Source organism: Ceratotherium simum, chromosome 36, assembly GCF_057802395.1.
Source record: "Ceratotherium simum simum isolate JZ-2026a chromosome 36, ASM5780239v1, whole genome shotgun sequence".
NCBI lineage: Eukaryota > Metazoa > Chordata > Mammalia > Perissodactyla > Rhinocerotidae > Ceratotherium > Ceratotherium simum.
The window spans coordinates 1,191,208-1,217,952 of NC_141935.1; the positions used below are offsets into that span (position 1 = coordinate 1,191,208).

At 50.8% G+C, this 26,745-nt stretch overlaps 1 protein-coding gene across 1 annotated transcript in view; it reads right to left on the reverse strand.

Annotated features, from left to right (window-relative positions):
• The window catches only part of LGR6 (leucine rich repeat containing G protein-coupled receptor 6), a 111,452-nt gene that overhangs the window by 49,878 nt on the left and 34,829 nt on the right, over nucleotides 1-26,745 (reverse strand). Inside the window, exon 4 of the mRNA XM_004438949.3 lies at nucleotides 25,095-25,166. Coding sequence (XP_004439006.1) covers nucleotides 25,095-25,166 — 72 coding nt within the window. The remainder of the gene's footprint in view (nucleotides 1-25,094; nucleotides 25,167-26,745) is intronic.

The following is a 26,745-nucleotide window of genomic DNA, read 5'->3' on the forward strand; positions in this document are numbered from 1 at the left end:
CAGCACTTGTCTGGGGAGGCCCTTCTTGTTCTGTGAAATCTCAGCTAAGGAGAACAGTCCGCAGAGGCACTTAGGGGGCTAGCTATCTGGGGTTGTGGCCAGAGAAGGGGTTGGCAGTGCGTCTGCACCAGAAGTAGCAACCGAGCCTCAAACCCAATTTGGACTCCAGACCCAGTTCCAGGAGGCCCCTTCAAGCACCTTCTCTGTGCTAGGTGCTGACGTGTACTTAGTCAGGGCAGCTAAGGGCTCCCCAGACCCATCGCTGCTCCGTTGTGGGTGTTGTATGTCTCTGGTCTCCTCTAAGACAGCGCTGTTCAACAGAGCTTTCTGCGATGGGAGAAACGTTCAGTATCTGTGTTGTCCAACACAGCAGCCCCTAGGCACATGTGGCTGTTGAACACCTGAAATGTGGCTAGTGGCATTGAGGAACTGAATTTCTAAATTCATTTAGCTTTAATTGACACACGCGCCTAGTGGCTACCATACTGGACAACATAGCTCTAAGAAATCGGCCAGGTTCAATGAGGACACTAGGGATACGGACACGAAGGAGATTGGTTCCTGCCCTGGAGGAGCTCACTGTCTAGCAATGAAGATGAATAAATAAACAATCAATTGTGATGCAGTGTGTGTGTGTATGTGTGTGTGTGTGTGTGACACACACACATAGAGAGAGAGAAAGCCAGAGCGAGCCTGGATCTGTGTGCGGTATGTGCCAAGAGTTGAGGGAACAAGCAGAAGGGTGTGAATCATTCATCCAGGGCAGGGAAGGTAGGCTTCCCAGAGGAGGTGACGTTTACAGTGGACCTTGAGGAATAACTGAATTTTCACCAAGTAGACAAGGGGAACGAGCATTTCTGACAGAGAGAAGAGTGTGCGCAAGGTGCTGACCAAACTCTAGCACATGGGAGGAGAATTGGCTAGTTGTGTGTGCCAGGAGCGTGGGGCACTGGTGGGGCAGGGAGTGAGGGCTTGGAAGATGGGAAAGGCAGCTGGGAGGAGAATGTGCTGGTCCTTGGGGCCTTATGAATCTGAACTCTAACTCCTAGGCATTGGGGGGTCAGAGGTTGAGAAAGCACCTCTGGTCGGGGAGGGGAGGCTGGCAAAGGTCTTGTACCTGTGGATACACAGAGCTCTTGCCTTCGGACAAGTCCCTTCCCCTCCCTGGACTCAGTTTCTTCACCTACAAAGGGAGGGTTAGCTTCAAGTGTATTTGTGGCTCTGTCCTTCTGAGAGTCCATGCCTTCTTTGGACAAATTCTTCTGTGCTGTGTCCCTGCATCCCCAAGATGGGGGCTTGCTGAATGGGTCAACTTACAAGAAACTGGTGTCATGCAGAGGCTTAGGACAGCCGACTCCCCACCCCCGTGACTCACAAGCATTTCAAGATGTCTAAAATTCTGCCATTTGGACAATATTCCTTTTTCAGAGTGTAGAAGTTGTCTATTAATGTTTTTAAAAATCTGGCAAGTATTATTAGACAGGCTTTTAATAGAGAATAGCTTTTGAGAGAAGTTTCTGGAAATGGGACACAGACTTGGAATACAGGCAGCTTTGGGTCAGAGAGATGGAGAGTTGGGAAGGATGCTCAGTCTGGGTGGGAGAAAGGCTGAGGCCACCTTTGGACCTTTGAACAACTTCACCAAGCTCCCACTTTGATTGCTTTTCTCCTCATTAGACTGGGAGACCCCTGAGGGCATGGACTGAGTGTTCTCTGTCCCTGAAACTTGCCCACTGTGGGCATTCAATCTGTATTTTACTGATGGAGTATGGGTGCTTACGGCACTGTTCAGAGACTGGCTGCTGAGAAGAGGAGACCAGTCATAGAAGTGAGAGCTGAAAGGGACCCCCTCAACCATGGAGGAAAGTGGTGATCATCCAAGGTCACAGAGGAAAGAGATGGCAGAGCCAAAGAAGGCTGTTGAAGAAGGTTGTTGGCTTTGAGTCCAGTGTTCACTTCTCTCTGCCCTTGTCCACTTGAGAGAAGAAGGTGCTCATCAACCTCTGCCCCACAGACAGTGCCATAGGGATAGCCCCCCAGAGAGCCCATGAAGGAGAATGGCTGCTCCCCTCCCCATGTTGCTGGTCTTGTGAAGAGCTTGGTCTCCAAGAGCCATTCCTCAGCAGTAGTCAACACTTGGGTCCCATCCTTGGGTCCTAGCCATGCCTCTACACATCTAGAACCCTTTGCTAGGCCCTCACAGGGTGTGCACAAGTCCTGAGACTCCAGAAACTAAAACTCTTGGGAGTTGAAACCTGAGCACTCCTGTGGGGATGGGTCCCATGGTGACAGAGAGCATGGGGAGCAGAAAGGAAGCCCACCAAGCAACCAGAAGCTTAGAGGACTCAAGCTTCCCTGCAGGGGTGGGGTGGGGGTGAGGGATGAAGGTGGATGGAGCCTTCAATTCATCTTTGTGTTCCCACTTGAGATTGAGGGGGAAGGGCAGCTTAGGGCTAGAGCAACACTTTTCTCTCCTTTGCCCTACACAGGGGAAGGTCTGAGTTTGTTGGAGGAAAGTGATTTCATTAGTTCTGATTTATGCCACCTAATAAGATCCTTCCTCTCTCACTGTCAACCTTTCAGTAGATCAAAGGTGGGATATTAAAAGGAAGGCAATTCCAACTGGTTCTCCAGGTTATACTAATGCCCAAACCACCCTTTCTTTCCATCTGTCAGGAGAATTGATGGATGTGCAAGATCTCCAGGAGGCAGAGAGAGCGCTTCCTTTGTATGCATCAAAGGATGATACCTGAGCATTCATCCAAGCCATTCCTTGTGTTTTAATCGGCAACAATATATAAAAATAATTACCCGCCCTACAGGAAGGAGGCAGGGAGGAGACTCTGTGTGTAGCCTTTATGAGCTTCCCCTGAAGACAAAGACCTACAGATCTGGGAAGAGGGCCAGCTTTGTGGGTGACAATCCTGGAATCCTCAGGTGGGGACTAAAACAGCCATCTCATCCATCTCCCAGCCTCCAGCCATTGGATTCTAGACATCAAGCTTGTTTCTTGGGATATTCCTGGGCTGTCTGAGATATGTTTGAGAGCTGGATCCTGTGGTTGCTTGGGGTCTGGATGCTCGCCCTTGGCAAAGGGCAGCTGTGGTTGATGGAGGAAGAGGCAGACGGGGATTTTCCCAACTTGCCTCTCCAGAGAGAGGGCAGTGATGTCAGGTGTTTAGGGAATATAAGCAACATCTAAGTGTTTTAAAGATACTTAAAAGCTGTCCCAGTAGACTCTGTAGTAATAGGTATCAGGAAAACCCAGGACACTTCTAGAAGTACCCTAGGAAGAGGCTGGAGAAGAATAAAGGGGAAAAGTCCATATCAGTTCTGGATTCTCTAATGCAATCCTTCCCACAATCTGTTTTCTCCTCCCTCATTTCCACGGGCTCCCAGGTTCACTGTGGACCAGATGTTACAGCTGTGTGGTATCAATCTGCTCCTCCCCAACCGCCCAACCTCCCTTCTAACCATCCATCCAAACATTCATCTATCTGTCCATCCATCCATCCATCCATCCGCCCATCCATCCATCCATCTGTCCATTCATCCATCTATCCATCCATCTGTCCATCCAACCGTCCATCCATCCATCCATCTGTTCATCCATCCATCCATCTGTCCATCCATCCATCTGTCCTTCCATCCATCCATCCACTCACACAGACTAGAGAACCACCCCTCATGTTGTGATCTCATCTTTCTCTTGCTCAGAGTCATCCATGGCTTCTAGTCAACCCCAAACCCTTTAGCTTGGGCTTCAAAATTCCTTCCCTGGAATGACTCTCTCACCAGTCTCATCTCTCAGAAAGTCCCCATCTGCCTGTCCTAGAGTTCATGGTTTTTCCTCTCTGTACCTTTGTAAAGGTCGGTGTCCTTGTTTGAAATATGCTTCTCCCTCCTCTATTCAAAGCTCTACTTAAAACTCCTCTCCTTCAGGGGAGCCTCCTGACCTAACCACACAGGCGCTGGTCCCTCCTACACTCACCATCTTCTTGGTCTTCACTGACTGATCCATAAGTGCTCACTGCACCCCTTCCTGTGCTGAAGCCACTGACACAGGGGGACTAATCATAACCCCTCTCCTCCGGTTGCAGTGGGAAACGAAGGAAACAAGTAAAACACACTCAAGTCATTTCCAGTTAAAATGGAGAAAAATTTAACCACCTGCTCACTAAAACACCAAAGGAGATACAGAAAAGAAATGAAAACTTAGACTTTGACCCAAAGCAACACTTAACCAGAATCTGACAACATCTCTGCTAACCCTGAGGTCAAAGGGACTGAGTAAAATAGCTGGTAATGAGTGGTTTTCCTCTGTTTTGCCTTGTAAAACCTGCATAGAGGATGTGAAGCCATTTTCTCCCTCCCCATCTGTCTATTCTAATCAGAATCCAGAAAACTGGACAGCCATGTCCCTACACCACAGTGATGCTTTTTGGGGCAGCCAATGTACCATCCACCACCACCACTCCAACCCCTATTTCCGTATTCACTCAGAGACTTCAACTTCCTGAAGATAACATGGAGGGAAGGAGAGGCAGGGACCAGAAGTGGCTCCTTACTCCTGGGAGCTAAGTTACCCCAAGGCAAGGGCCGTCCTGTGGCAGATCAAGGAGCTTTAGTGGTCACGCATCTAGAGATAAAGCAGCAGTTCCCTACCGTGGCTCCATAGTAGCATCATCCAAGGAGCTTTCTAAAACTCGCACGTGTGGGCCTACTCCTAGAATTTCAGAGTCAGTTGGGTTGGGGGGAGCCTAAGCATATCATTTAAAATTTCCTCCAGTGATTCTAATGTTCAGCCAGTGGGGAGAACCATGGTGTAGACTTTCATATAGTCCTTGCTTGAAAGAAGCAGAGAACCGCTCATTGAGTGAGGAGTAAGATTCCACCGCAGGACACCAGAGCAGATGAGCATTTGCTTAGATGCTGAGAATTGGCCTGGGAATTGTACACACCAACCTGCTTTCCATCTGTGTATCTGAGAAGCTGATTGAACTAGTCCCGGGAGGAGAGAGAGCAAAACTGTGGGAAATTTAAGTTACCTCACTAGTGACAAATACTGCATCTAGGTCAGCTTTTCTCTATTCAAAGATAAGGAGAAAAAGCAGGGGATTGAAGAGATATTTGTACACCCATGTTCACAGCAGCATTATTCACAGTAATCAAAAGGTGGGAGCAATCCGAGTATCCATGGACAGACGAATGAATAAACAAAATGTGGTATATCCATACAATGGAATATTACTCGGCTGTAAGAAGGAATGAAATTCTGACACGTGCTACAACATGGATAAATCTTGAAGACATTATGCTAAGTGAAATAAGCCAGTCACGAAAGGACATATACTGTATGATTCCACTTACAAGAGGTCCCAGAGGAGTAAATTCTTAGAGACAGAAAGTAGAAGGATGGGTTATAGGGGCTGGGGGAGGGGGATGGGGAGTTAGTGTTTAATGAGCATGAAGCTTCAGTTTCACAAATGAAAAGAGCTCTGTGGATGAATGGAGGTGATGGTTACACAATGATGTGAATGTACTTAATGCCACTGAATTGTACACTTAAATAAGGTTAAGGCGGTAAATTTTAGGTTATTTGTATCTTACCACAATTTTTTTTAAAAATAAATTTTTAAAAAAGAGAGAGAAAATTTAAAAGCAGCATTTACAAAAAATTCTGAAGAACAAGGAAGTGGTAATCCTGAAACCCAGAAAAAGATCAAATCTCTGAAAATAATTTATTATTAGAATGAGAAAAAAAAGTAGAAGCTTCTCTGGCATCCTCAGTAAGGTAAAAGAAATTATGACCTCTATGAAATGAGAGCAAAAGTGTACACAAGAGAAAAGGCTGAGACAAAGAACAACAGCATAAAATGGGAGAGAATCGAGGTAACTCTGGGGGATGAACTGCAACGCAGCTGGAGCTGGGTGGGATACGGGAAGGCTGCACGGGCAGTGACGCTGGACAGCAGAGTTCCCTCCCACGTGCGCTGCGGGCGGAAGGAGCAGAACTGGCAGAAAATGGAATCCGTGGTGGCAGAACAAGCCTGGGACACTGTCCTCGAAGCCAGAACAGAAGGACAACAGCACAGAAGCTGTGAGAACAGAGATGAGGTAAGTAGGATAGAGAACTAAATTTGGACTAAGAACTCTGGGCATTCCAGAGCAGGGACCTGGAATGAATGGAGCAGAAGCACAAGATAGCCATAACTGGGGGAAAAGCATTTTTGAAGCTGAAAATATATATTTAAAAAAAAAGTTTATTGTGTTCCAGACAAACTGAATGAAAAGAGATTCATACCTAGACATATTCTGGCAAAACGTTTAATTGTAAAGATAAAGGGAAAAAAGTCCTACGAGCATTCATAGTGAAGAAATAGGCTCTCCTCTAAGGAACAGAATGATAAGGGTGACCTCAGAGCTTTCTGGCACGCTACACAGCAGGGAAAAATAGGGCTGTATCTATAGGATTCTGAGAAAACTAGATTACGATCCATGAATTTTATATCCAGCTAGTTTGACAATTATTTGTGAAGTCCACAAAAATATATTCTCAACTATGGAAGGGTTCAGAAAACATACTACCCATGTGTTCTTCTTGGCGAAAAAAATTACTCAACAATATACTCTGGGCGATCAGGAGAGATAACTAAAATGAAGAGATCAAGAATGGGAATTTCTTGACTTCCACTTCTAGACAGGATGGAGTGGCAGACACCAGGCCTACCCTTTTGCCTCAAGTAACCAAAAACAACAGGTTTCAGGCCTTGGACAACAGGCGGCCCCAACAGTGATTCCTGAGAGAAGGGAAACTACTGACATGAGCCTCGAGATTGCCTGACCTGCTGTGTGGAGAGAGCTTCCATTCAGAGAGGGACCCAAACAGAACTCACGTTCACTCTGAGAGCGGAGACAGCTCAGAGCTCGAGGAAGCCACGGTGGTGCAAATCGGAGGGGTAGAGTACTGACCAGGAAGTGGGAAACAGGGCGGGGAGGAGGAGGAGGAGGAGGAGGAGGAAGGTAGGTAGGTAGGTAGAACAATAGAAATACCAATGAAGAAATATGAAAAAAGGAAGTGTAAAACATGATAGAACTGAGAAAAAATACACCATTTATATTTTTTCAGAATATAACTCATTTCCTCAAAATCATTTAATGTGTTAGCACAGACTGAAAAGATTTTGATGAAATGGATAATTTTCAGGAAAATATAAATGCCCAAAACTGACTAAGAAATAGAACAATAGACTAAACCAAACACTAAAGAAGAAACTAGAAACGTCATCTGAGAATTCGCTTCTCAAAAGAAGGTCTAGGACCAGGCAATTTATCAGTAAGTTCTTCCAAACTTTCAAGTGAAAAATAATCCTCATGCTTTATAAACTGTTGCAGGAATAGTAAAAGCTGGAATGATACTCAATCCGCTCTTTGAACTCAGTTTTGCCTAATAACAAAGTTGGTCAATGAGAGCACAGAAGACAAGCCATAGCCCATTCTTATTTGTCAATATCTTATTAGGATATAAATATTCTAACACTGGCCACAGAATAATGCAGTAGAAATAATCTACCACCACAAACACAAGGTAATCCCAAGAATACTATGATGATTAAAATAACGTATTCTGTTATATATATAATGAGTTCAGTGTATATAATCAGAATATATACTGAAAACCCACCCAGGAACATCCAACAATCCTAGTTTCTCAAAATGATAAAGACTGTTTATGTCAAAGAATATCAAGTGTTATACTTTGTGAGAAAATATTAGAGATTTTCCTATTAACACCCAGAGCAAGATAAATATGTTAATAGTCACAATTGCCAATAATACTTACTATTTGCAAATAATATTGGATACCTCAAAATTCCAAGAGAATCAATGGTAAAACTCTTAAGATTAGCAAAAGAATTCAGTAAAGTGGCCAGATATGAGATGGATGTATACACCTCAATATTTTCCTAAATTCCAATAATAAACAGAAGAGACAACAGTGAAAACATCAGTAATAGCCAAGAAAAAAAGCTCATAAACAAACAAACCCCAGTAAATATTGTGGAGTAATTTGAATAAGAAATATATAGATCCTTAATAAAAAAAACATAAACCACAAAAAGGCTACTGAAATATATAAAAGATGTTTTGACTTGAGGAAAATAAGTTCTGTGTGAGAATAAATTTTATAAACGTAAATTCTCTATAATTCAATTTGTAGACTTACTGTAATTCCAGTTAAGATCTCAATGGGATTTTTTCGGCAGGGGTTGGAGGTAGCATGACAAAATAAAACCAAAGTTCATGTCATAAAATACATAGATGAGAAATTGACTAGAACTTCCCCTATCAAACATTAAAATAAGTAATAAAAAACTTTTAGAGCAAGATCGCAGGATACAAGATCAATATACAAAAATCAGCTGTATTTCTCCACACTTGCAATGAACAACCCAAAATTGAAATTAAGAAAACAATTCCATTTACAATAACATCAATGAGAATAAAATTCTTAGGAATAAATTTAACAAAAAGTACAAAATCTATACTCTGGAAACTATAAAACATTGTTTAAAGAAATTAAAGAATACCTAAATAAATGGAAAGACATCTCATATTCATGGATTGGAAGACTTAATATTGTTAAGATGGCAGTGCTCTCCAAATTGATCTACAGATTCAACACAACCCCTATCAAACTCCCAGCATCCTTTTTTTGCAGAAATTGACAAGCTGATCCTAAAACTCATATGGAAATGCATGGGAGCAAGAATATCCAAAACAATCTTGAAAAAGAAGAAAGTTGGAAGACTCACACTTCCCAATTTCAAAACTTACCACAAAGCTACAGTGATGAAGACTGTGTAGTAGTGGCATAAGGATATCCATGGAGATCAGTTGAATAGAACTGAGAGTCCAGAAATAAATTTGTACTTCTATGGGCAGTTGATCATCAACAAGGGTGTTAAAGCATTTCAGTGGGGAAAAGAACAGTCTTTTCAAAGAACAGTCTTTGGGTGATGAAAATGTGTTGGAACAACAAGCAAGAGAATAAAATTGGATCCCTACCTCACATCACATACAAAAATTAACTCAAAACAGATCAAAGACCTCAAACTCTATAAAACTCTTAGAAGAAAACGTAGCTATAAATCTTCCTGACCTTGGATTAGGCAATAGTTGCTTAAATATAACACCAAAAGTACAAGAAACAAAAGAAAAAATAGATAAGTTGTACTTTATCAAAATTGAAAATTTTTGTGCTTCAAATGACACTATCAAGAAATGAAAAGAATGGGAGAAAATATTTGCAAATCATATATTTGATAAGGGACTTGTATCTAGAATACATAAAGAACTGTTACAACTCAACAATAAAAAAAGACAACCCAATTTAAAAATGGGCAAAGGATTTGAATAGATATTTTTCCAAACAAGATAAACAAATTGCCAATAAGCACACAAAAAGATGCCCAACATCATTAGTCATTAGGAAAATGTAAATCAAAACCACAATGAGAAACACTTCACGCCCGCAAGGATGGCTCAAATAAAAAAGACAGTGACAAGTGTTCCTGAGGATGTAGAAAAACTGAAACCCCCATGCAAAGCCAGTGGGAATGTAAGATGGTGCAGCCACTTTGGAAAATAGTTTAGCAGTTCTTCAAAAAGTGGTACATAGAGTTACCATATGACCCAACAATTTCACTTCTAGGTATATACCCAAGGGAACTGAAAACTATGTCCACACAAATGTTCATAGCAGCATTATTCATAATAACCAAAAAGTGGAAACAACCCAAATGTCCAACAACTGGTGAATAGGAAACAAAATGTGGTATGTCCATACAATGGAATATTATTCAGCCGTAAAAGGAATGATGTGCTGATTCATGCATGAATACATACAGGGATGAATCTTGAAAACATTATGCTAAGTGAAAGAAGCCAGACACAAAAGACCACGTCATGTGTGATTCCATTTATATGACATGTCCAGAACAGGCAAATCCAGAGAGACAGAAAGTAGATTAGTGCTTGTCAGGGGCTGGGGGGGGGGGGGGTGCGGGTGGGGAGTGACTGCTAAGGAGTAAAGGCTTTTTCGGGGGGTTATGAAAATGTTCTGGAATTAGATAGTGGTGATGATTGCTCAAGTTTGTAAAAGTGCTAAAAACCACTGAATTGTCCACTTGAAAAGGGTGGATTTTAGGCTATGTGAATTGCATCTCAATTTTTATAAATACTTAAAGCTAAAATGATTACACCAGTGCTGTATTAGTACAATTTTGAAGGAACAATAAACCAGACCGCAACATTAATTTGTAAAGATTTAATGTATGTGTGTTCATAGAGAAATACACAGAGATGTTAGCAAGCATCGTGTCTGGGTGGTAGAATCGTGGGTAATTTTTATTTTCTTCTTTTTATTTTTTGTATTTTCCAAATTTTCTGCAATGAGTCAGAATAAAAATAAACATGTTTTTTAAAAACAAAGGGCGTCAGTGTATTATTTAAGTCCCGGGCTCCAGAGTGCTGAGAAAGGGTGGCCAGTGAGGGAGAGCTCCAGGAGCCCGCGTGGGGAAGGGCGCCGGAGGGAAGGATTTGGGAGCGGGCAGTAGAAGGGGACTCATTGCTTCACGTCACATTCTCTGTGCCCAACTTTCCTGGATCTCCTGTCCAATCAGCCACTAGGTCCTGGCTATGGCATCTCAAGGCTGTGCCCCCTCCTCCTGACCCAGGGCCATTGCTGTGGTCCAGGCCTTATCTTACAGTGGTCTCCTCACTGGCCCCACTGCCCCCTTCGCTAGGTCCACTGTGTTCTCTCTGAGACCTAGGTTTGTGTCTGAGAAAACCCCACAGTGGCCTCCAGGGCCCGTGAGACAGTCCTTGGCTGCTCATTGAAGGCCCCAGCCCTCTCTGCAGACCCATCTCCTACACGCAGGTCCCCCCTCTCAGGCAGGCCACAGGCGGCGCTGCAAGCTCGGGGAGCTAGGCCTGCACCAACAAGGCTGCCCTTCTTAAATCCAGCCTTTCACCTCCCACACCCCCATTCGCTGCCTCCACACAGCGCTGAGGCTCCTCCCCTCTGAGCAAAAGCTACCCTTTCACCTCCAGCAATTCACCTTTTAGTCCACCTTCAAAACCCATGCAGGCGCTGCTTCTGCCGTGGAGCTTCGCTGATCTTCCCAACCAGAAGAATCCCCACACCCCGTGGGGCTGCCCTTTCCTCCCAGAAGCTGGGCGTCAGGCCGCTGAGATAGCAGCCCTGCGACGCGGGCTCCTAAGGTCCCTAGTTAGAACCAGATGATGTGGGTGCTCTGAAGCCCTGAAGCCTGTGAAGGATATCCGCAGCCACGTGTGTGTATCTGGAGGCATTTTATCTCAATGACTGTTTCCCTCCTGCTCTTGCCTGAGGTTCCAGGGAGAGTGACCCAGCGATGCCACTGTGCAGTGACACTCCCCGTCTGCCGTTAGAGGGAATCGAAGACCAGGTTCTTCACGTCTTGAAACTATGACAAAAGTGACCCAGAAAGGCTCTCCGTAAACTCCCATTTTGTGAAAGTCCCAAGCTCGGTCTGCACCAAGTGCAGCTCATCACGGCCACGGGGGCTGAACCGGGGTTTGAGATCTCTGATGTGGACGGAAGAGCTAATGTGTCCACGGGAGACTGTAGGTTATGGTGCAGATGAGAAAGAGGCGTGTGAGTGAAACACCGATCCCTTTCCTCACTGAGAGGAGACTCGCCTGACTCTGACGGGTGTCTGGAAGGGAGAGGCATTTTGGCCTCATTGCTGACTTGGACGCAGTAATCCTGTGGACTTGTATTTAAATTGTCTAAGTGTTTTGCCCTCTGAAAATAAATCTATTAACCAAAAAAAGAAAAAAAAAAAGAGGAACAGAAACTAGGGTGTCAGACTTCTCCCCTATGCAGAACAGTGGAAGGAGTTAGAGGTTAGACGATGTGGACTCACGACCAGCTCTGACGCTGACCCGCATGGCGCCTGGCACTGCTGGTGCCCAGCGAGTGTTCGCTCCCTGCTTCCCACTGCAGTCTGGACCTTTCGTGCGCTCCTGCCGTGTTCTGGCATGTCCTGTTTGTGACCGTGTCCTGTACCTCCCATCTGATCGTAAACTCACGGAAGGCCAGGGTGTCTGCCTGGCACGGTGAAGGTGCTCACCGTGGATCTGCACAGTGAACGGGACATGGGATGGATGATCCACCCTCACTGCAGGGGTGACTGACTTCCTAGAAGGACCATACCTGGGGTCAGGGGTTGGGGCATCTATCCCTCTCCGGGTAATCTAGTTTTGCAGCAAAGCAAAGCCTGGCGGAGGATGAAGGACCACAGTCAGTTTGGAGTCTGTCTTACTCAGCTCCTCACGGCCAGGGTTTCTCTGAGCTTCCCAAATCATCCTGCCTCCCGCTCCCTCACTGGTGGAAAATGATGCCACCATAGGAGGCGACGCTGTAGGACAGCATGAGTCATGCACTGAGGATACACCTGCCATGACCTTCTATATATCATCTTGTGAATCTTCATAACAACCACTTTATTATCACTAGATTACAAAGCTGAGGCTCAGAATGTGTAGACAATTTGTCCACGATCTTGTGTCCAGAAAATGGCACAGCTGGCTTCCAAAGAAAGCTTCAGCTATTTTCAGAGAAAGACCCTAAAATCGCACACCACACTTTCAGCTGAAAGCAGACAGGTTCTCTGGGCTGCCAGACTGAGTCAGGACTCAAGAACGCTGGTCCCTGTGCCAGGCTCCCCCAGGCTGGGTAGGTGGGGGCCTTGATTAAGGGGTGGGGTGAGTGCCCATGCACAGGCTGGCACCCAGCAAGTGCGCCCTAATTAGTTTCCTTCTTCCCTCTGACTTCCCAGACTCAGAGCAGCCTGGGCACAGTCAGAGTCAGAACACTTGTCAGGTCTTACTAGGAAGAGAGATGTGCTGAGGAGTGGACCCATCTGCCCTGGGCTGGGCATGGAGCCCTTTCTCAGAACTTTCCAGACTTGCCAAAAGGTCACCACTTAGCATCCCAGCCCCCCAATTCTGAAACCAGATCTCTAGACAATACTCAAAAGTATTTATTATCTGTGCCCACACTCTGTCCCTCCCCACCAGTCTGAATTCTGATCAGGTTCCCTCCATGGCCCTGGCAGCAGGTAGCTGCTGGCAGGCTCCAGGTCCAGCAGGGGCCTGGCAGCCTTTCAGGACAGCAAAGAAGAGAATTCCACCTGGATCTTTCCTGCTTTGCCCTGGCCAGGCCTCCCCTCCTGTCATTCTGTATATGAGGATGCCTGCTTCCGGTGCTTAGTGTTCTCCGTGTGCCCAGCGGGTTCAGAGTCAGATGGAATCGGTCCAGGAGGACTTCCTGGAGAAGGTGAGTGTTTTATTGATATAGGCAGTAGAGAGACAAGGCTTGGCAGAAGGAAGAGGAAAGGCATCCTAGGCTGAGAAATAGTTTAAGCCAAGGCTTGGAGGTAGAAGACAGGTGTGGGGAACTGGGGAAGATGGGGTAAGTGACTTCACGAGAGTGAGTGGAGAGCGGGGACACCAAGGTGAAAGGAACATTTGCCCCAGCTAGGCCCTGGGGTCTGTGGGTGGCGTCTGCTCTGAAGAGCAGGATTACTAAGTGGTGCCATCGGAGGACCTGGAGGAGCCGTGGGCCCCCTTCGCCACAGCCCTCTGGTCCACTCTGCTTCCACAAACAGAACTATGACTCCAGGGACGGCTTGGTTTGCTTCCAGCCTCCCCCACCTGCTTTGCCCTGCACTCTAGACCCTGCCTCCCTCCTCAGACCTCTTTCCCTCTCCCCTCCTTCCAGATGGGCTCCTCCCCCACAGGCCAGATGTTCTGAGGGGGTTTTTCTATTAGGCCCTGCAGGGCCCCGGGTAGCAGATGTGCAGCTGAAAGGCAGGTTAATGGGGGCCGGGGGAGCAGGCTGCGGCCGGCCGGGGGCCCATGCAGCTGTGTCGGCCCAGAAGGCCTGGTGGCTCCCTGAGCAGGCCCAGCAGCCTCATTCCATCAGCTGCAGCTGACAGCAGGAAGGAAGGGGGGATGGGCTGGGGGAGCGTGGGCTGGGGAATAGAGCCTCCTGGCTCCCTGGTTGGGGTGGACCCAGAGCTTCCTCTTCCTCCCCACCCTCAACCCCATCTGGAGCTCCGGAAATAATGAACATCCGAGCAGTCTGCTGTGGGAGGTACTTCCCGGGCCCTGCCTCTTCATTCTAGTCCAACAGGCAGCTCATTGGACCGTCTAGGCTGGAGACGTAGACTGGGGAGCCCTCAGCACACAGGTGGTAACTAGTCCGCAGGCAGATAAGAAGCTGCCCAGGGACAAGCTGAGGGGTAGACAGAGCAGAGGGACAAGGAGAGAGCACCAAAAAGTTCTGCCATTTATAGGATGGGCAGGGACGAGGAGCCTGCAGGGAGGATGGAGGAGTGGGGAGAGGGGAGGAGAACCAGGACGAGCAGAGCACGGAAGCCACAGGAAGAGAGGACTTCAAGGAGCGAGGTCAACACCGTCACTCCATGTGACAAGGTCACAGAAGGCAAGAGCCCGTGGAAGTCAGTGCAGTGAGGTCCAGGGACCGCCTTGGTCAGAGGCGTTCTGGTGGACCAAGAGGGCCACGGAAGCCAGACTGGAGGAGATGAAATGGAGGCAACGGGTGTGGACTGCGAGGGAGGAGAGAGAGAGGGTGGCAGCTGAGGGAGCTGGGGCAGAGCCTCAGGACAGGTTGGTGGTCCTGCTGCTGAATGAATACGGCCTGTGGAAGGCACCTGGGGCGGCATCTGTCAAGGGAAATGCTCAACGCGGGTCCCCTCCTTCTTTCCCTCCCTTCCGGCTCCTGCCTTCTCTCCTCTCCTCCCCCATCTTTTGTCTTGCACTGCGGTGCCTCGGCTCTGAGGAGAGGGATGGAGCAAAGTCACCTCTGCTGAGGGGCCTCTGTGACCTCTGGTCCCATAAAGGTGCTGCGTTCCCCACTCATGGGGCCATCAAGGCAGGACATCCTGATAAAACCTCAGAGAAAGAGTTAACTTCTCTGAGAGACAAGGGGAGAATGCAAGAGCTTGGAGGGCCAGATCGACCCTTTTCCTTGGGGAGAGATTGCTTTTCGAGGGGTTAGCAGTGATCTCTGTGGGCTGCTGGGACCCCTCAAGGCTCGGCATTCTTTCAACTGCCACCACCCCACCAAACACCATGGGCCCTCCTCTTCCCTCCCCACCGCCCAGACCCTCCAAGGGTCAACAGGGGCCTCCAGCCCAGGCCTCACTGGGGTTGTTTTATTTAAGGGCGGGCAGGGGAAGGAGTGGGCTCCAAGTCCAAAACAGGTGTTTGGGCTAACGAGGGAGGGAAGTCAGCTTGGCGAGAGTCCCCTGATGGCGTCCATTCCAGAACAACTGAGCTTACAGCCATCTGGTCGAACTGGTCACAGAGGCTCTAAATAGATCGTCCCCCTTCAGAGCGATAAAGCACCTGCAGGCCTGGCCTGGGGTCCAGCGAGCCGCAGCTCTGCCGCTAACTCGCTGGGTGACACTGGGAACGTCACCCCCCTTCTCTGCCGCATGGCTTCCTCACCTGTAGAGGAGGCAGCTGGACTGGGTGACCCCCACGTCACACAGTGTTCTAAGGTCCTGTGGTCTGGGGCGGGCAGCCTCCACCCCCGCAGCCTCTGGTGGTGGCCAGAGCAGGAGGCCAGGGCACTCCCACCTTTTCCGGCGGCTGTGTGGATTTCCACACTCCACATGCTAACTGACTGGGAAGTGGAGGGGCAGGTCTTATTAAAATGCAGATTCCGAATCACTAGGTCTGGAGTCGAGCTGGAGAGTCTGCACTGCTCCCATGGGATGCTGATGCTGCTGGCATGAACCACACTTTGAGGAGCAAGGATCAGAGCAGTGGTTCTCAAATCTGGCTCTGTATCAGATATCACCTGGGAGGACGTTTTTTCAAACTAGAGTCCTGGGCCCCAGCCCTCAAGATTCCGATTCAGGAGGTTTGAGAAAGGGCCTGGGAATCTGCCATTTATAAGCTTTCCTAGCATTGTGAGGCAGACTTCACACCCGTGGGCTTGGAAGTCAGATGAGCCATTTACCAAGTCTGTGATCAACTCCCTAAACCTTCATTTGTTCATCTGTAAAGTGGGAATCATGGTACCTCCCTCAGAGATTCATTGCAAGGAATAAAGATGATTTCTGCTAAGCATTAGCCTAGAGCCTGGTACCATAGTAAGAATTCAACAAACATTAACTGCAGTATGATTCTTATTACACACACACTGGGCTGCACCTGGTTTTCATCATTTTAGTCAACTCCCTTTTAGCTTTTATACACTAATTTTACATCATTTCGCTTGCACTGACTTTTCTGTCTCAGAAGCTGAAGTCCATAGTGTATGGGAGGGGAGGAGTGAAGACGGGGATCTGGGTGTATGTGATATTCCCACATCAAACCATACGCTGCTGAAAGGCAGGGCCCTTGTTTTATTATTGGTCTCAGTAACTCCTCTGCCAGGCACTTCAGATACTCAGCAGAGCTTGAACAAACCAACCAATGGATGGATGGATGGAAGCATGGATGGATGGATGCATGGATGGAAGCATGGATGGATGGATGCATGGATGGATAGATGGATGATGGATGGATAAATGGATGATGGATGCATGGATGGATAGATGGATGATGGATGGATAGATGGATGATGGATGCATGGATGGGTGGATGGATGATGGATGCATGGATGGATACATGGATGGATGGATGATGGATGCATGGATGGATAGATGGATGATGGATGCATAGATGGATGATGGATACATGGATGAATAGATAGATGATGGATGCATGGATGGATGGATGGATGGATGATGGATGGATGGATGGACGCATGGATAGATGGATGGATGGACACCAGTGGTTGGATCTCCTCTTCTCTCCGGACACACCCAGAACCCAAACCAGGGATCTGCACTGACGTCTGCTGCTCAGGAAGGGGCATTCACACAGGAAGGAAGAAACTTGCCTCTGTCCTCTCCCCATGGGGAAAAGGTTGCCCCACCTCTTAGCTCTGCCTGGGGCCCATGTGCACCTGAACCAAATCTGAGTTATCGGCTCTCCCATTCTGGGTACTCCTGCTTCCCTCAGATTTCTCAGGACTAGGCCTGCAGGAGCTCCATGGGGGTCGGGGAGGGAGGGCTAAGGAAACCCACAAGTCTGGGCTGAGGTGTTCCCTGAGGGGCCGTAGCACCACACTGCTCCTGGGTGGCCCAGCTTGGGCTAACTCTATCTCAGACCAGCATTTATGGTTGGAAGAACCTCCACAGGATCCCAGGGCCCAGCCCACCATGGACACTCTCCTGGTATCTCCAGGAGCCAAATTACCCATGTTTATACCTTCATCATACGCAGGGGGCTGCCCGCGTGCCCGCCCACCCATCCACCACAGAGCAGCCTCTGCCCTAGATGCATGTAGTAATCAACTCCCGGAACCTTGGGAGATCCAAATACAGCAGCATGTAATCATGGAGCCTGAAATAGCCACACCAGGGAGGCCATCTGCCACCTCGTGCATCCCTAGGGACCCCTCAGCCGGGCCCCACAGCGTGGCTGGGCCTTGGGGCTCTCTCTGGCTGGCAGGCAAGTTGGGCGGTGCTGACAATGTTCATTGGACACCTGAAGAGCTCATGGCAGACTGGGCATCTTCGGGATGGGGCCTTAGTCACAACTGCACAGACCTCAGGGCCTTGCTGCTCCCTCCTCCAGCCAGCTCTGGGCTTTACTTTGCCAGATGCCCTCCCTGAGGCACAGCCAGCTCACGGACCACCGCTCTCTCTCCTCTGCTATCATCCTGCCCCTTGTAGTGGGTGAATGGTGGCTCCCTAAAAGATGTCATTGTCCCAACTCCCAGAACTTGTGAATGGGACCTTATTTGGAAAATGGTCTTTGCAGATGTAATTAAGTTAAAGCTCTCAAGGTAAGATCATCTGGATTATCTGAGTGGGCCCTAAATCCCATGACAAGTGTCCTTATAAGAGGCCACAGAGAGACACAAAGAGAAGAGAAGGCCATGTGAAGACAGGAGGCAGAGACTGGAGTGATACAGCCACCAGAAATGCCAGCCATAAACAGAAGCTGGAAGAGGCCGGGAAGGAGGAGTGCAGCCCTGCTGACACCTAGATTTAGGACTGCTGGCCTCCAGAACTGTGAGAGAATAAAATTCTGTTAAGCCACCCAGTTTGTGGCAATATGCTGTAGCAGCCCTGGCAAACTAATACAGGCGTTCTTTCCATGATTGGTTCTTAATCTTCAGCGCATCAGAATCCCCTGGAGCGCTTGTAAGCTGAGCCTGGTGGTTCTGCCCCTCAGAGTTTCTGAGTCAGCAGGTCCGGGGTGGGGCCTGAGAATGTGCATCTCTAACAGGTTCCCAGGTGATGCTGAGGCTGCTGGTCCGGCGACCACACTTGGAGAAGCACTAGTCTCAAGCTTTATCCGTGACTGTATTAGTCTGTTCTCTCCCCCAAAGTCCACTTCTTCATCCCCCATGATGTCCTCCTCCTTCCTCCGGTGCCCAGGAGATCTGAGAAAATTCCCCAATCCATGCATAACTGGCTCCTTCTCGTGAAATCACTGGGCTCCCCCTGGGGCCTCCTGAAGATCTGATTCGGGGAGGCTGTGAGGTGAGGTGAGTCATGGCTGGGCTCTTCTACCCTCACCACAAGAAGACCCCACTTAGTCCACCCCTGGCTCCATCACTGACCCCCGGGCCCTCTGGAGCAGGGCAGTTCCCCTCTCAGGTCTGTCTGTGAACGGGCTGTAAACGCAGCTGCCACTCCTTGCAGGGGTAAGAGAGAAGAGCTGTTTCTGGTGAAAAGCTCCTAGAAGTGTCTTCATGCTCTTCACCCGTAGATGGGCATTAGCCACAACTAGCCTCATGCCCTTGCTCAAGGGGTCTTCGGGGCTCTGATCATGGCCCAGGGTCTCTAGAGATTAATGCTGATGTCAAAGTGCCAGCAGCCCCTGGCCCCCCAGGAAACTGACATTGTCCCCTTGTTATGGACTAAATGCTTGTTTAGCCCATTCACCCCAAATTCCTATATTGAAACCCTACCCCCCAAAGTGATGGTATTAGGAGGTGAGGCTTTTGGGAGCTGAATAGGGTTAGATGAGGTCATGAGGGTGGAGCCCTCATGAATGGGATTAGTACCCTCAAAGAGTCAAGAGAGAGCTTGCTCCCCATCTCTGCTGTCTCCCAGGTGAGGGTACAGCAAGAAGTCGTCAGGCTGCAGCTCAGAAGAGGGCTCTCACCAGAACTCAGCCACGCTGGCACCCTGGTCTCACACTTCCAGCCTCCAGAACTGCTAGAAACAAATTTCTGTGGTTTATAAGCCACCCAGTCTATGGTCCTTGTTACAGCAGCCCGAGGTGAGCTTCCCTCCCCTCTAGAACCTCCAGGGTCAGCACAGAAGCAAGCAGCCCGGGACCCTTGGGTGTCCCCAGCAGAGTGCTCAGCCCCGGCCAGCCCTGGGGGCAGGTGCTGTGCAAACACCTTGGTCCCCAGAGCCCTCTGATGGCCCATTGCCCAGGGCCCGTCATGCTCATTCAGGCCCCTGGGGACTGCCCGTGAGACGCAGCCCAGCATCACGGTTATGTGTGTGGACATGGCCAGGCTGCCTGAGTTCTGAACTGGCTCTCTACCTGCTAGCTGTGTAACTTTCAAGTCACATCACTCCTCTGTGCTCAGTTTGCTCATCTATAAAACGGGGGAGATGAGACGACTGGTAGTAAGCACCCCACAGCAGTATTATGAGATCGTGAGAGCAAGCACCCACACATGGAAAGTGCCATCGAAGCGCTGGCTATTATTATTCTGGTCATTAGTCTGGGGAACAACTGTGCACTGGAGGAGGGTCAGAGATGTAGACTGAGGGGAGCTGGTCAGAAGTCCCTTGTTTCAGCTCTCCCAGGGACCCCTCGATCCTGGTCCTCACAGACCCTCTGGCCTGGACGGCGGGTGGCCACTTCCTCCTGGAGGAGCTCAGGCCTTTCCTCCTCATCCACCTCACAGACCCCCGGAGACTGGAGGGGTTCAAGGAGGACACTCTCCACTGCACAGAGAACCAGGACCCAGAGAGAGCAGGCACACAGCAATCGTGAGCGATTCAGGAACAGGCAGTGACCCCGCCAGGAAGTCCTTGTGTCTCCACGGCATGACATCCTCTTGGGACACCTGCCTGCCCATCATCTCCTCTGACCCTCCCATTTAGAGATGGGGCCTCAGGCTGAGTGGGGAGGTGAACTGCCCATGGCCTCACAGCTAGCTAGTGACAGAGCCAGGACGTGGATCCAGGTCTCTGGACCCTAAAGCATTGTGGCTTAGAGGGGACACTGAGGGACAGAGGTTCAGAGCATTAGCCTTTGGAATCAGAGCTAAGGTAGAATGCCAGCTTGGTTACATCCTGCTGTGTGGTCTTGGGCCAGTTGCTTAAATTCTCTGGGCTTTAGTTGCCTCATCCATAAGACGACAATGGTTGAAGCTACCTTATAGTGCTTTCAGGTCAAGCAAGACATGCGAATGTGCTCCATGTTCTGAAGGGTCCCACGTCGCCCGAGCCCGGCTGCCTTCCCATGCACACAGGCACCCACACACGTCCCTCCACCCTCACTTCTCATCTCTTTCCCACCGCAGGCAGCCGGCGTGCTGGAGATCAGCTGGCTTGGGCCGAGAGGGCTGTTGTGGATCTACCTCGGGTTCCAGCTTGGGGTCAGGCACTGCTCTTGCTTCATTCCCCAGCTCGGCACCCTGTGGCCAGTTTCCTGCAGCCTTCCATAGGGCGTCCAGGATTGGGCTCGTGTTCTGTTTTCTCCCTTTATTCCTGCCACTGTCTTTTCTGAGTCTTCTCCCTGGACCATCCAGCCCAAACCTCCTGGCCCAGCCCGGCCCAGGCCTGAGGTCTCTCTGAGCAGTTTTCTGGTTCTCCGTGTCCCCCCGCCTCGCTCTGCCTCGCCCTGCCTCCCCCTGCCTCCCCCTCACCCAGTTTCTATTTTCCCCCAGGCTCTGCTGGCTTCCCGTGGTTTCTCTTGGCCTTGGCTCAAGCCTGGCATGACACGTCTGGCACTGCCATCCTCTCCCTCCCACGTCGTCGGGGAGGAAGCAAGTGTACACAGGGAGGGGTGTTGTGGAGGTGGGTGCTGCCCACCCAGGTGTGAAGCCAACAGCTTGTGCGCCATGTACGACTGGGTACCTGGGCCCCATCCCTGCTCCAGCCCCACTGCTGACACCCAAACCCACTTCCTCCGGCCCAGTATCTGGATAGCTGGTAGAGAGTGGACCACAGACAGAAGCTTCACTGAGGCTCCAGGAATGTCCACAGGGTTTGTGCAGGGACCCTCCTTTTGGGAGGCAAGGAATAGCCTTCTCCAGGGACCTGAGCCCCTAGGCGGGCCTGACCTGCTCTGGGGAGGACAGACCACCCCCAGGAGGGGTATGGGCAGGGATGGGCCCCTGTATACTACCTCCCTGGTCTACTGACTTCCAATGGGAAGGAGGAAGTTTCTATGTGCTGGTACTTGTGGGGAAGGAGGGAGGGCCACCCAATGCTAGCCATCAAAAGAGCTTCCCTTGCAGCCATGATGGAAAGGGCATAGCCTTCACAGCCCAACAACACCGGGGGGTAGCCCTGCCTTCCCCACTCCCTGGCTCTGACCTTGGAAGAGCCCCCGAACCTGTCTGACATCGTTCCCTCATCTGACAGGGGGGTGGCAATTATTAAAAGGGTTTTTGTGAGGAGAAAATCAGATCCTCTGTGTCAAATATGTCATGGAGCATTGGCACACGGGGGTGCTCGAAGAACTGTAATTTGCTCACACCCTCTCCATTCAGCCTAGCAACTTGGTCTGGCTTTCCTGTCACTCAATTGGAGGGACATGAATTAAGTTGGACAGAGCCTCCCTGTGAGGTCCCCAGCTTCCCAAAGCTCAGGATACAACACCTACAGATAGAACTTCAAGTTGGGTTATGCACCCTGCTCTTCTCCCCACTACATACGCACACACGAGCACATGCACACACGCACGTGTGCACACACCCCACACGTGCTTGCACGCATGCACACACACACATTGACATCCTGCAGGTAGAGTGACCAACTCCCACTTTGTCCCAGATGTTCGCTCACCTCACCTGCAGACAGCTCAAACTCAGCATGTGGAGAAGGGACCCCAGCGTGTCTCCCCTCCGTCCCTCCCAAGAGCACATCCTCTCGGGTCCGCTATTCACTTACATCACTACTCACCTCTCCCCGTGCCAGGCTCCCGGGGGTGGCCTCTCTGCCCCCGGGTGTTGAAGCCAGAGAACTGCCCACCCGTTTGCCTCCTCCTCTCCCTCAACCCCCATACCCAGTCAATGCTGCTGCCAATAACAATAATGCTGCAGCAACAGAGGGCACCATTGTCAGTCTTTCAGGCGTATTAACTCCTTTCACTCTGTCCTGCTGAGGGACATAGACACCATCACCACCTCCGTGTTACTGACAAACAAACAGAAGCACAGAGCTTAGGTCACTGCCCAGGTCTTACGGGTAGTGAGTGAAGAGGCTGATCTGAACCCAGAGGCCTGAGGACACGGCTTCTTGATACTTCTAGTCCGTCCCCTTCTCCTTTTGCCCCGCGTCTGCCTTTTCCTCAGCTGCTGTCACACCCCCTTGGTTTACAAGCCCCCTCACTGGCTCCCCACCTCCAGGCTGTCCTCCATAACTGCTGCCAAAGTAATTTTTCAGTGATGCAAACTCTGTCACATTACTCTCCTGCCACAAATCCTTCCATGGCTCCCTAGTGTCTTAAGCATAAAGTTCAGATCCTTAGCAAGGTTCATGCCCACTTTTTGGGCATTGTCTGAGAGGAATTTCAGATCTCTCTCCACCACTGCCCCTCCCACCAGCCCCCCAACACGTACACAGTTCAGCCAAACTCGCCTCCTTGCAAATTCTCTAGAACCCACTCTGTTCCTTCTTATCTCTGTGTCTTTGCAGGTGTTGTTGCCTTTGCCTGGAATGCCCCACCCTGCCTCTTCAGCTGATTGACACTAACCCTTTAAGATGCTACTTGGGTTTTCCCTCCCCAGCAAAGCCTCAAAAACATGTGTAAAGTGAATGGATTGATGACTAGTGAATGAATAATATCACATCGCAGCTGTGTGGAGTCTCCTTTTTCAAATCCCTCTCACATTTACTACATACTTGATCTTCAAGACAACACCGTGAAATGGGCAGGAAGACCATTAGCCCCAACTTTAGGGAAACTGAGGGACAGAGAGGGTCTGGGACACAGTGACCAGGGTCAGAGCCAGGTTTCTGTCCCACAGGCCAGTGTTCTCCTCCGAGGATTGCAGGAGGCAAAACCCACTCACCCGCCTTAGAGCTGTGGGGTGGGGCCTGGGCCCCGTCCCTCCCTGACCCACAGGCAGCAGGGAGTGACAGGGCTGCGGGAGGAAGGTAATTACGCAGTTGTCTCCACACAGGGGCTGCCACCTCTCAGAAAGCTCAGGGGAAATGCCTGTAGAGCTTCAGGCCCATGCCTGGTCTGGACGATGAGAGCTTCAGAACCCTGAGCACCCAGAAGATGTGACTCGCAATTTAAAAAAAACAACTTAACCTCAAAATAAGTGTGAAAAAGTCCAGCAAAAGTCTAATTTTTTCCCCTATGAAGACCTCTTTGATGCTTTGGATGAAACGTCAGATTCTGTCCCTCCCCTCTTCCTTGGTGGCTGCCCTTGGGGTGGGGGGCAAGTACGGGCTTTGCTGGCCTTAGATCTTCTGGTGTTGGGCTCTAGGGGTACGTGGGGTTGCCAGGCCCTGTTCAGGGGTGATGCTGGATGAGGGACAGGGGGTGGCTGAGACCAGGGCCCAGCACCTGTAGTGACGGAGGGCAGGAAGGTAGGAGAATGAAGGGAAACAGTGCCAGTGGGCAGCTGGGGAGCATTGGGGTACACGCAGAAGCAGGAGGGTAGGGAGGTCCAGGGCAGATGTAGGCAGGAAAGCCCTGAGTGTGGGGGGCTGTGCACAGCCAGCTGGCCGGGCCCCCATGGCTGGGCCTCTCTTTGTGGTGGAACGGGCCTGCGTGCGGGTCGTGCGGGGGAAGACACCTTTCCCATCTCCTTCCACCTGAGGAGAATCAGGAGAGTTAGAGTCGTCCAATTTCCACATCCATGGACTGGGCAGGGACCACGGCAGGACCCACAGGCTGAGGATACCAGAGGCCTCTGTCCTGACATGCTGTGTGCTGTGCCTCAGTTTCCCCCACTGGCTAACTGTTATGCTCAGTCCTGTCTCCCAACTTTGCTTTCTCCCAAAATATCTATTTACTTTCCCATCAGATGTAGATGTACCTGAAAATGCGGTTGATTCAGCAGACATGTATTAGGCACCTCCTAGGTTCCAGGCCTGTGACGAGCACCATGTGGCTAGACTCCAGCCCCTGGCGGATGGTCACACAGCGGCTGCCAGGTGCGCCACCCTGAGCACCTGTTCCTCCACCCCTGGGCTCGGGCTTGCTTGCACGATGCCCCTACTGGGCAGGACAGGGACTACTGGGCTCCTCAGAGGGACACGTATGTCAGGGAGCCCGGTGAAACTGGGAACGCAGTCCTGCCCCCAAGAAGTGAAAATGGGTGCCCGAACCTAGCGCCCCCACCCAAGCCTTGGGGGCCAGAGCAGCCCAGAGCCCAGATACTTCTTCTTTGAGACAGCCATCTCTAGCCCCAGCCCAGGCTCCGTGGCAGAATGCCAGACACCCCAGGACCACTGCCCCGGTGGCCCATCCTAGGGAGGTCCCATTCTCTAGGTGGGGCTGGCTTGGAGCCTTCCTCCCCCAAAAACCCACACAAGTGTACACACACACAGACACACACACACACACACACACTGACGACAACAACAACAAACCCCAAAGAACCCAAATCCAGGAGCTGCACGTTGTCTGGAACACGGAGTGCGAGAGGGGGCCCACAGAGAGGAGGAAAAAAGAGGGAGGGCGCTGGGTTGTGACTCAGGCCCCAGGAAGCCAGCTCCCGAGCCGGCCCTCCAGTGACTCACAGAGACTGCAGGCTCCGCAGCTCCCATAGCGCCTCTGCGGGGATCCCTCCCAGTTGGTTGTTCTGCAGCATCCTGTAAGGGAGGAAGGGCTTGAAGGACCTGCTCCCTCGACCCTTGCCACACCCGGGCCCCTCCCTCTTGCCCCGGCTTCGGAACCCCAGAGGGAGCCCTGGTCCAGCGCCTGCCCTGTTCGTGGGGGTGCACAGGCTGTCGAGGTATCAGGAGTTGTGCATGGGGCTTGGAGGGTGTCCCAGAAGGGCTTCTGGGGCGAGGCCGGCCAGACAGGACCATGAACAAGCAGAGGCCGGAAGTCAGAACAGAAGTTGCAGTTTGGTCAGGAAAATGTGGGGAAAGTAGGTTTTTCTCCCGAGGCCTCAGTCTTCCCATCTGTGCAGCCAACAAGCTGAAGGTTTCTTTGGGGAAGGGGAGGATATAGATGAGGGCAAGGCCCCCCTAGGGTGGCAGAGCCCCAGGAAAATAAGTTTTTGTGGAGTCCCTGTCTATGGAAACGACTTGAGGCATCCCAGATCAGTGCATCACACAATTCCAATAGCCCAACCTCACACAGTCCCCGAGAAGGAGTGACGTGCCAGCCAGTGCACACCATCCGCTCGGTAGGCTGCTCTCCTGGAACTGGCCTGGCCACGGGAGCCCAGGATGACCCCACACTCAGCAGTCCTGGAGCAACTCGGGCACCTGGAGAACCCCACGTGCAGGGTAGAGGGTCAGAGAGCACGCAGCAGGGAGAAATGGGGTCTGGCACCCCTCCGGGTGGCACTGTTGACCCAAGCTGACCCCAGGCATCAGACGGGGCCTTAGAAATTTTGAGGAAGGCACTCAAGAGCACAGGGAGTCCTCAGAACAGGGGGCCCTGAGCAAAAGCCTACCTTTCTGGTTCTAAGGGAAGAGCTGGGCGAAGAAACGGGAGGGAAGCCCAGGCAGCAGCTGCCTTCTGAAAGCTCTTTACCAGCAGGCTCTAGACCTGGGCCCAGGAATGTGGAGAAGGAGAAGGCAGGCACACAGGTGCCGGCTGCAGGGGTTCAGGGGATGCTGGCGGAGCTGGCAGGAAGGAGACCACTCTGCCCCAGGGAGAGTGAGCGCACTCCCTCCTTAGCTGCCTGGCAGCTCCCCATTCTCATGCACCCGGGCCATGCACAGCACAGAGAGGGGCCACGGTCAGCACAGAGAGGGCCACGCACAGCACAGAGAGGGCCACGCACAGCACAGAGAGGGGCCACGCACAGCACAGAGAGGGGTCACGCACAGCACAGAGAGGGCCACGGTCAGCACAGAGAGGGGTCCCGGTCAGCACAGTGAGGGCCACGGTCAGCACAGTGAGGGCCACGGTCAGCACAGAGAGGGGTCCCGGTCAGCACAGGGCCACGCGCAGCACAGAGAGGGCCACGCGCAGCACAGAGAGGGCCACGGCCGGCACAGTGAGGGCCACGCGCAGCACAGAGAGGGGACCACACACAGCACGAGAGGGGCCGCGGTCAGAGGCCGGGCTCCTCAAGGGCTTGGAGGGGTGAGTGTGCAGTGAGTCCTGCCGTGCGCCCAGCTTGTCGTCCATCCTCCCTTTAAGGTATGTTACCAACCGCCTGCCAGAGGGGAAGTTCAGAGAAGATTCGCATCCTGCTCAAGATCCCTCAGG